General features: G+C 37.4%; 1 protein-coding gene across 1 annotated transcript in view; it reads left to right on the top strand.

Annotated features, from left to right (window-relative positions):
• Window positions 1-10510, top strand: part of LOC111871913 (laminin subunit alpha-1) — a gene marked incomplete at its 5' end in the record, with an annotated part of 161617 nt that overhangs the window by 129228 nt on the left and 21879 nt on the right. Inside the window, 8 exons of the mRNA XM_023865311.1 lie at window positions 1915-2075; window positions 3068-3206; window positions 4886-5117; window positions 5718-5885; window positions 6611-6777; window positions 8326-8496; window positions 8784-8932; window positions 9616-9918. Coding sequence (XP_023721079.1) covers window positions 1915-2075; window positions 3068-3206; window positions 4886-5117; window positions 5718-5885; window positions 6611-6777; window positions 8326-8496; window positions 8784-8932; window positions 9616-9918 — 1490 coding nt within the window. The remainder of the gene's footprint in view (window positions 1-1914; window positions 2076-3067; window positions 3207-4885; window positions 5118-5717; window positions 5886-6610; window positions 6778-8325; window positions 8497-8783; window positions 8933-9615; window positions 9919-10510) is intronic.

Genomic DNA, 10510 nt, shown 5'->3' with positions numbered 1-10510 from the left:
TGTGGTGTTGGAGAAGGATGGAGAAGATCAGTTGGACTGATTATGTAAGAAATGAAGAAGTGTTATTTAGAGTCAGTGAACAGAGGAATATCCTACACGAAATAAGAAAACGGAAGGCTAATTGGATTGGTCATATCTTACACAGTAACTGCCTTCTAAAAGAAGTTATTCAAGGAAAGATAGAGGGGTGGATAGAAGTGACCAGAAGACGTAAGAAGATGCTGGATGACCTTGAGGACAGAAGAGGATATTCTCATTTGAAGGAGAAAGCTCTAGATCACATTAAGTGGAGGAATTGTTTTGGAAGAGACTGTGGACCTGTCGTCTGATAGATTACTGATGAATGAATAAATGTTAAAATTGCTACACTGTCTTAGTCCGTGTTAAAATCACACGCTGTAGTCCTCTTTTCAAGGTAAAACTAGATAAAATCCTTTAAAGTTTCTATTGTACCCACATTATTTTGGTTCATATTATTTCACCTCACACTGGGTGTCGTGCATTTTCATAAATGTATGTCTGTCCAGGGTGTTTTGTTTCGGCAGCTTGCCCCTCACGTTTGTAGCCTACTTTTCAGTTATGATTGCCATATGTCCCTGGTTTGCGTGTTTCCTCNGTGTTTTGTTTCGGCAGCTTGCCCCTCACGTTTGTAGCCTACTTTTTCCTCACAGCATGTGGTGTTGTATTTACTAGTAAAGACAAGACTGCATAGAGGTGACATAGTGTGTAGTGATTTGTTAAATGTGGAGGTCAGTGATAGGGCTGTAATTACTTGTAATTCCCAGTGGTGTGTGTAAGTGGTCAGTAAATCCATTCACCATCCTGTATTCCATCTATAGTCACATAAATTGTGACAATGTTGTCATGTATGATGGATTTGCATGATGAATATAATGGGTTCCAGACTGGATAATTGGATTTATTGACATTTCTATTACTATTACAATTAGTGATAACAGCTCACCATAAATGGCTGTTTGTGACTCCCTCCATTCCTTCCTGGACTACGAGTGTCTTCTCTTCTACTGTGACAAATGAAGAACAAAGAATCTTTGCACACTGAATCATTGAACTCCCTTATAAATGCCGAATGATTGAACTCTCATGAACTGAACTAACTTCCAGGTGACCTGAATATAGAACACCACCTTGAACAGTTCATGTTATTCTGTTTTTCCATCGCCAAAAAACCTGCTTACCAAACTGTTGGCTAGCAATGGATTATTCCACCCTGGCTCCACTATTCTGGCTTTCAGGCAGTGCTTACCAAACCATTGCCTAGAAATGGTCATATTCGTCACAATATTATACCAACACAACTTTGTTTGTTGGGGCACTATGCCACAAGATGGAAGGTTGCTGGTTCGGTTCCCCATGAGGTCTTTGGATTTTTTTAGTTAACTTAATCCTTCCAGCTGCACTGTGGCATTTGGATTCACTCAGCATCTAACAGAAATGAGTACCAGGAATCTGGGGTTAAAGGGCGGCCTGTGCTTAAGGCTGACAACTTCGCCATCATCTGTGGGCTGATTGTCTAGAAAATGTGAGAGCCTCAATGTCTCACAACCCAGTGGGCCTCCACCGCCTGTTACCTTTTACTTTTTTTGTTACACACAATGTGTGTAATATTTTTATTGCTACATGTGTTAGCCTTTTTATATATCCCTGTATTGCAGAACTACTGTTACCACAGTTGTGTGATATAATAAACCTGTATGAATTTGATAACATCTTTTTGTTGTGTTTCTTTTTGGGGGGGTTACTGTAGTTTCCAGTACTTCTACTAACAGAAGAAGAAGTGAGTGTGAAAGAGGGGTAGAACTGACAATTCTGGAAGAAGGCTGTAATTAGTCATCCTTTGCCAGATTGAACTGAGTGGATTCACTTTATCTCATGTTTAGTTGTTTCCTACAGAATTTTGAAGTGCTGGCAAAGAATTTGACTGCTTTAATCTCAGCGCTGGAGAAGAAGGAAGGAATCCTAGACCATCTAAACCCTATTTACAAGGAGAAGTATGTACTGAGGGCTCAGATGCATGCTGACATGCTACAAAAACGGGTACAGTACTATAGAGAGTAAGTTTCATTTTGATATGAACTTGTTTCAGCTATATGTACATCTAAATTCAATGAATCATATTATGCAATCTTCACTGCACTTTTTAAATATCAAGTCTATGTAGTGTTAGATGGTTTGAGAGATGAATGATGAAGAAGTGGCCATGACCTAATCAAGGTACTCTCCAAGCATTTTCTGGAGTGACTGAGGTAAACCGTGAAAACCCTCAGTCAGAAGAGTTAGTAACCCAGCCAAGATTTAAAACAAGCACCTCTCTACTACAAGCCTAGATTATTACCCCTAGACCAACCTGTTCAGACTACATAATGTTTTATAACAAACTTGTCTTTACTTTTGTCTTTCTGTCATGTTATTCCCATTCTTACAGTTTTCTAGACATGTGTAAACTGTAAAATATTATTTTTTCATAGTAAATGTTACTATAGGACTGTATTTGGCTGTTCATTTCTCTGCAAATGAAGGTTCAAGATTTTTATTAGGGATGTATGAATGTCTACAATAGTAAAAAACAATATGTTTTTTAACTGTACACATTTTGTTAATAAGGAAAAGGTGAAGGTATCCCTGTGCTCAAATATCATGCCATGAAGATGTGTGGGGATTGGAAGTAAAGCTCCATATATACCGAAACTCTGTACTAGAATGAGGTGAATGCCTAGCTTCATGCTTTGACTGCTTTACCTTGGGGTAAAGAGCACTGATGTACACTCAGTTGGGATCAGAGTGGGCACCAGAATGGTTCTGGATCTATTGGTGAATAGAAATTCCATGTTCCTGCTCACTATTAGAAACTGGTTGTCCAACCTGCAGCCAGTCATTTTACTAACCAAGTTTCCCCAGTTGTTATCTTCCACTAGGAACTGAACCCCTGTCATCCAGCCTGTAGCCTGTCACTGTACAGTAGATGGATATCTTGTGGATTATGTGAATTGCAGTAGCATGAGATGTTTTGGTTCATGTATTGTACTTTATCTGTTGGTTTTTTCAGCTTGTTCAATGCAACGCAGCGGGATGCAGACTTTGCTCTCCGGGCTAGTAAAGCATATCAGCAAATTGTGGATGCTCTGGAGAGTTCTAGAGATGCTGCAATCAATGCTTCTATTGCAGCTGACATAGCATACAAAAAAGTAAGCTCTGTATTTAAAGTATAATTTTCTATATTCTCTATGTACATTTAGGAAATTAAAGACTGGATCAATGAATTAAATTTTTTGTTGACTAACTACATGGAACAGCTTCTTGAGAAGTCAGTAGTTTTTGAGGTGCTCTTGAAGTTTCCATCTTTTATGTATATAGAGCTTTGTTACCATGATTACAAGAGCATGTTACTGGTCCCTATACCGAGCCAGATGAATCCATTCAACAACTTCATACCTGATTTCTTTGAAGTATGTTTTAATTTTGTTTTGACATCTGAATTTTCCAAATGGACTCTTCTCTTCAGATCATCTGAATAACAATTTGTATTTATTGCTTGTTGTTCCCATGAGATTCCTTGCACATCTCATCCCCCTTGACTTGATCACCATAATAATGTTTATTGAAGAATGGAAGTTATGAAGCTTCTCATTATTCAGTTTTTTAAGTCTCTTATTATATCCTCTATCTTAGATACATTTACACTTCTTAGAGAAGACCACTGACTGTTGTGTCCATAAGTTGTCTTTTATAGGGGTGGTCTCTCAATAGGTGGTGTTGGGTTGGAGGGAATGGGTGAGAATTTTGATAGGATAATACAGTAAACACTGTACATATATAAGTATTATTAGTTACTATAGGATTCTGACGATGGTGTATAACACACTGATATATTGGGCTTTTGGACTTTATCCATCGTTCTGGTTTTCAAGATAACTAATAAAAACACGACGTTTTATTAGTTATCTTAAAAACCAGGATGATGGATAAAGTCCAAAAACCCAATATATCAGTATAAGTATTATGTTTTTGTCCCTGTCCTCAGGTAAAACCTACTTTTGAAAAATAAACAGGATGTTTTTTTAGAAAATAGGTCGATGGATAATGTCCAAAAACGTAATTCTTGTATCAATGTACCATTATCACAAACTTTTAGATCTTATTAGCTGCACATATATATTATACAACTATATAGTGCATGAATTTATTGCCCTTAATATTAATAAATAGCAGATGCAATAGACAAATTCAGCCAAATGTTAATAATGAAATAGAAATAATTGTTTTGGCTTTTCATGTAGTCTACTACAGTCCTCTTATCTGTTTGTGATTCCATGTAACCAGCATCAGATCAGTACTAGGATATTCTCTCACACTGTTGGTTCACAACTGCCTCTGTTGGCTTTTCTCTGAAGTGGTTTCAAGGGAACATGAACTGTTATGGATGGACAGACACTTGAGAATGATGTATATTGTTGCATGTAGGGCTGACTACGCCATAGCTTAAGAGGTTAGTCACTGGCTTCCCACTGTGGCGGCCCGGGTTTGATCCCGGGTCTGGTCAAGTGTGATTTGTGATGGACAAAGTGGTGCTGGGGCACATTTTCTCCAAGTACTTCAGTTTCCCCTGCCAATCTTCATTCCTCCAATTGCTCCACAATCACCCTCACCTATCATCTGGGGCTGGTACAATAGGCCAGAAGTGGCCGCAGTACAAGGGACTTAGTCCCACCCCACTAGCAATAAAAAAATTATCCCTTAAATATCTCCAGACCATTGCCCTGGGTAATTTAGGGCTGACTGTATTTCTTTCTAGCCTCACAGTTTTTACTTATCTGTTCCATGCTAGTGAGTCTGTTCCTGTAATCCTGTTCATATCTGTTTCCAGGCACATCCCAGTGCAGAGCAGGACTCACTGGTAGATCAGGCAAGCATCATATTGGCAGACTCGACAAGATTATTGAGTCGTGGAAAACAGAAAGCCAGCCATGTAGGAGAGTTGAAGTTGAGTTTGGAGAAACATAAAGAGGAAATGAAGAATGTCAGAGACATACTAACTGAAACTGCAAAAGCTGATAATGTTATTTCTCATCAGTTGCAGAAACTGGATAACAGAGAGGGTAAGGCTAGCCATGTCTGTCTTGTAGTAGAATACTTTTGTCTCACATTATATGTAATTGCTAAGTTTGATCACTGGTTTTCCAGTCTCATCACAAAATGTGATACAGATATGTTGCCATTAAATTGGCAAGTTACAAAAAAATGCTGAATGTTAAGTTGACATTGTACAACTGGAACAATGGCATGAGCTGCAGATGTGCCTAGACTTACAGTAACATATCAGGACATGTGCGTTGCACCCGCATCTGTGTACCATATGATTTATCTGAGATATTATTTCTCTTTTGGACACATCTTGTATATGAAGTTCAGTTTTTATGATCCTAGCTGTCACCCTGTTGGGTAATAATTTCTGGCAAGTATTATTTAAATTCTCAGTCTCTCTAGGATAGTGCCAGTTAAGTTCTGCTGGTGTTCTAACAACCATATTATTTAAATTCCCAATCTCTCTAGGATAGTGCCAGTTAAGTTCTGCTGGTGTTCTAACAACCATATTATTTTGAAGTAGGCAAGGGAAGTAATATAACTGGAAAATTACTGAATAACAGTAGACATGAAAGTTATGTACTTTACTATCAGTCACTTATTAACAATTGCAGCGCTGTTAACAATACAGGATGTGCTTCAAAAGGCCAAGAAAATTAGTGATTCTATGGATGAAGTTCAGATGAAAGCTGACATGGTCAGAAGCAATGTGAAGAATGAGCTGCGCCCTCGCTTAAAGCAGCTGAGCTCAGATTTCCAAGTGAATGCTGTTATAAATCACAGTAAGTTTCTTACTCTCTCTTTATTAGAAGATTGTTGATCCATTTTGGAGGATAAATAGGGGCCACTGTTATGAAATTATTTTATATATATACTTTGGTAAAATGATCTGGATTTGTTTAAAATGTTGGTGTATGTTTATGGCAGGATATTTCTGACCTCTGCCCACCTATAAAAGAGCACAGAATCTGTTTCATAGTTGGGGACACATGTAGGATGGATTCTGTTGTCCCAGTGGACAGTTGTTCATCACATTCCCAAACATCTTTCATATTTTGTAAATGTGGATGTTTCAGTCTACTTGTGGAAGAATCTGCAGACAGGTCTGACTTGTGATCAAACCTGGGGACTTCTGCGTGAGGTTTTAGTATCTTACTGCAAGACCACCAAATCTCCCTTTCAAGATGTATATTAGGTCACAATTGAACAGTGCTGATGAGTCGATCTGCAGGTTAAGTTGGCCATGAACCATTCTGGGACCAGTTATAAAAGTTATTGCATCAGATGTGAGGGTTTGGAATGCAAGTAGAGAAATATCCTCTGGATCTGGTCAGAGCTTAGGCTTTGAGATATTTGGTATGGAGGGCACTTAGTTCCCACTAGTAGGAAAATATGTGTACTCATAGTACTACATTTGTTTTTTAGTTCTTTGTGGTTCACCATTAAACCTATTCGAAAACACAAAACTCAGAACTATAAATGGATGATATTAATATAATTGTTGCAGTAACAGCATCACAGGAAAACATTCAACAGGCAGAAGTCCTTTTGTCTAGACTATCAGAAGATGCTGTTGAAAGGAAACGTAAATTTCAGCAGTGGAATGATACGATGGCAGCACGCTTACAGGAACTGCGCAATAAAATTACTCAAGCGCGGCATGCTGCCAATGGGGTATGTACTGGACCTGCTTTTCTGACTGTTTTTGTAAATAGTAATAAAAGTAATTTATTGTTACAGAATTACTGTAGAATTATGTAAAATTTTAACAAAGTCCCTCGTGAAACAATGACAACATTCTAAACATGAATAAGAAGTTAGTAAACAACAGCAATTGAATTACAGTAAGTAAGTCCTTCATCTTTATAATATTAAAGGTAATTGTCCCTTCATTATGTGAAAGACATTTAATGGACACATACAGGCACACATGCACTTGTGATATGAAAAATTTGAACATGAAATAAGATTTAGAATTCTGTTCTGGCTGAAGAACAGGGGCACTCATTAACTCTTCTGGTTAATATTGTCATGTAGTATGTGTGGCTATAGATGGGGTTTGCATTAGTGATTAAATTTATTGACCTCTTACAGGCTGTATTACAAATAACTATAGGACTGTCATTATTTCCACACTTCACAGTTCACTTCTACACACACTAGTGTGTGTAGTCTCCACTATCCATTTCCTGGCAACAGATTTTAACACAGGAACTGCAACAGTCTCATTGAATTACACACTCCAGATATCACACATAAAGTCTTCTCCTCACAGCCAGACTTACAACTGAGTACTCTTGCAACGAACTCTTTTCTTCACAGCCTCCCATACAGAATTGAACTTGGTCTAACCTTATCCCTTACTTATAACATAGCAGCATTTACCACATAGAAAACACAGCTCTACTATTGTGGCATTCATATCTGTTGCTGCAGGAACGTGTTTACCGAGCCACTGTCCAGCAGCAGTCCCAGTATGTCTGCCCATCTTGCGGTCGCTGTGTAACGATGACTTGACACACTACAGTATATTTCATAAGATTGTCATATTAGAAATGTCATTGTCTCAGTATAATTTATTTTAATAAAAACTTGAGAGAAATGGAACAATCTGTAAGTTTGTTTGATCAGCGTATATATTGGTATCTGCGAACTTGCACAGTAATTTTTTCTCTTAAATGAGTCTGTAGAACATGTGTGGGTTTGCTGCCTTTAATTTACATTGAACAAATTGTAACTTGATTTCCTATGTAGTAAATGTAATACCATTAATTTAGCCATTTATGAACCATTATTCTTTAGTCTTTGTTAAAAAATTATAATTAAAAAGTTTAACATGAAATTGTGTTGAAGTTAAATTCATGTAAAATGAAATTGTATAAGTTGGTAGATTCCTGTATACAGTCAAACCTACATATGAGGTTTGTTTAGGGGGCAGTGGATCTGTACACTAAATTGAGGTCTGCCTTAAATGGAGGTGATGTAATACGGAGATTATTGAATGTTAAATGAGGAGAATACCTTAAATTGCAAAATGTTTATTGCATCCCTTTAAAATAAATGGTATGCTGAGACAGGGACATTTGATGTACAGAAGTTCTGACAGCTGAAATTGCAATGTATTTTGTGTGATAGTTGGAACTTAATGTATGTACAATACAATCATATTAGCACTCTTCTGGTGTAATTTTGATGAAAATGTGTTCATAATTTCTGTTGCAGATACATTTATCTATATCAAGTCGTGCAAATATGAGTGAAGGCTGTGTACGATCATTCCGTCCAAGCAGTCTAGAGCCCAGCACTACAACATCACTTGTCTTGGACTATGCACTGGAGAGTGGAGCCAAGCAGAATGATTCATTAATCCTGTATCTACCCAGCAGTACCACTGTAAGTATTAAATATGACATGCTTTTGTTGTCTACCACAAATAATAGGAATGGAAGTATGTATTGTGAGTGAAACAGTAAGATGTTAAAGTTTTTAAATAAATCTATGCAAGGATCTCTATTCTTGTTTCCTGTGATAATTCTAATTGCCCTCTTTCGCATTTTGAAGATTTTAGTGCTGTCTGTAGAGTTTCCACAGAATATTGTTCCATATGACATAGTGGAGTGAAAGTAGGCATAATAAACCATTTTTATTACTTCCTGAAACATCTATTCTGGTCCTTGCAGGAGGATTTTATTGCAGTCGAAATAGTGGCTCAGCACATTCGCTTTGTATGGGATGTTGGCGGTGGTGCAGGAGAAGTGGAGCACCCCCTTAAGCTTGAGCCTGGAAAGTCAGCTGAGGAAAGAAATTGGTATAATATTCAGATAGACAGGTGTGTTACCTGGCAGTGGTACATTAGTCCACTTCTCTGGATCTTGAACACCTAGACATTTTCTTAAACCAAAGGAAAGAAAATGCCATATGAAGTTTGCTGTTCTTCTCAGTCATTTGTCTTTGATAACAGACTCTCTTGGCTAGTGAACAATTTATTCCACCCATGTATACCTTCAAAACATAATGTAGCGCTAAAAACATGACATTTGCAGTCACTGTGCTCACAGCTGGAATTTAACCCATTCATGCTTTGGCATTCTGATGTCTTGCTATGTGATTTATGCTAAATAGCAAAATCTTAATGTGTATTAGTCTTTGTGATTTTAGTGTTACATACTAGATGTTTCACTTTTTAAATAAAGTTTTATGTTATAGAATTAGTGAAAGTAATGTAATATGGTGGTATTTGTATTCTGATCTCAAAACGTGGCAAAACAACAATGTATAAAGCATTTTTTAAAATGGCACAAATGCATAATGCATAATTTGGACTTTTACAAAGTGTAATTAAATAAAAAATGCAAGCAGTGGATGTGAACTTAGAATCCTTTCCAGATCCATTTTTACTCATAATTTGTACAGATCCTCTCTTAACATTTGATACTGCATAACCTCTTTGGCTGAAGTAATGTGGGTGCTTGACCTAAAAGTCAAAGTTGATTAAATTATATTTATTTGCAGGAGAAGCAACATAGCAAAACTTTCAGTGAGACCACATGTCCTACCAGAGGGCTCTGCTCTTGAAAGTGGTACTCCAGTGACAAATTCTTCCACTTCAGGTTTTGGCAGATTAGATGTGGGACCTGGAGATGTATTGTGGGTGGGAGGATTACATCTGGCATCAGCACCTGGGCCACCATTCCTGAAGACAAGAAATACGGGGCTTGCAGGATGCTTGCATAGAGTGGTCTTAGATGGACATGCAATTGGATTGTGGAACTTTGCTTCCCAGAGTGCTGCTGGATGTGCTGCATGCATACAGAGGTCAGCACCTTACAATGCTTTTGTAGCTCTTACTGACTTTTACAATACAATGGATACAGTACTGGATATAATTCCATATCTGTTTATTTAATACATTTCCCATCTGTGATTTTGAAATATATAAAAAACGATGTGATCACTGTAAATGTTCGGAAGGAGACTATTTTGAAGTAGGTGGCAAGAAAATTGAGCAGGTTAAGCCAACGTTTCTTTTTTGGCCTAGTCCAGGAACTTTCCAATAACACCTTGTGTATTTAGTGGGGTGGTTTCTCATGGTACCACAACCGCTGATTATTCCCAGACTACTTGCTGAATTGCAATATGCATTTTTGTGATCTTCATATATGATGACCCTGTTACTGTGCATTATAATGTGACAGATTTCAAATTTAAACATTAAATCAGAATTTCCAGTCATATTTATGGAAAACAGAATTTCTTTTAAATGTGTTTAATCTGTGTAATTTTGTTTCATGCTTGAGGTCTTTGTAGTTTATGTGTTCATGTTCCACATGGGCCCATGTTCTGACAAGTATTCTAGCCAATGTACCCCTTGAGTTTTTTAAACATTCTGAAGTTTGAACATCTGTTA

The sequence above is a fragment of the Cryptotermes secundus genome, unplaced genomic scaffold (assembly GCF_002891405.2).
Source record: "Cryptotermes secundus unplaced genomic scaffold, Csec_1.0 scaffold1726, whole genome shotgun sequence".
In the NCBI taxonomy this organism is placed as follows: domain Eukaryota; kingdom Metazoa; phylum Arthropoda; class Insecta; order Blattodea; family Kalotermitidae; genus Cryptotermes; species Cryptotermes secundus.
The sequence above is the reverse complement of the archived record's forward strand: the minus strand, read 5'-3'. Positions and strand labels throughout refer to the sequence as shown.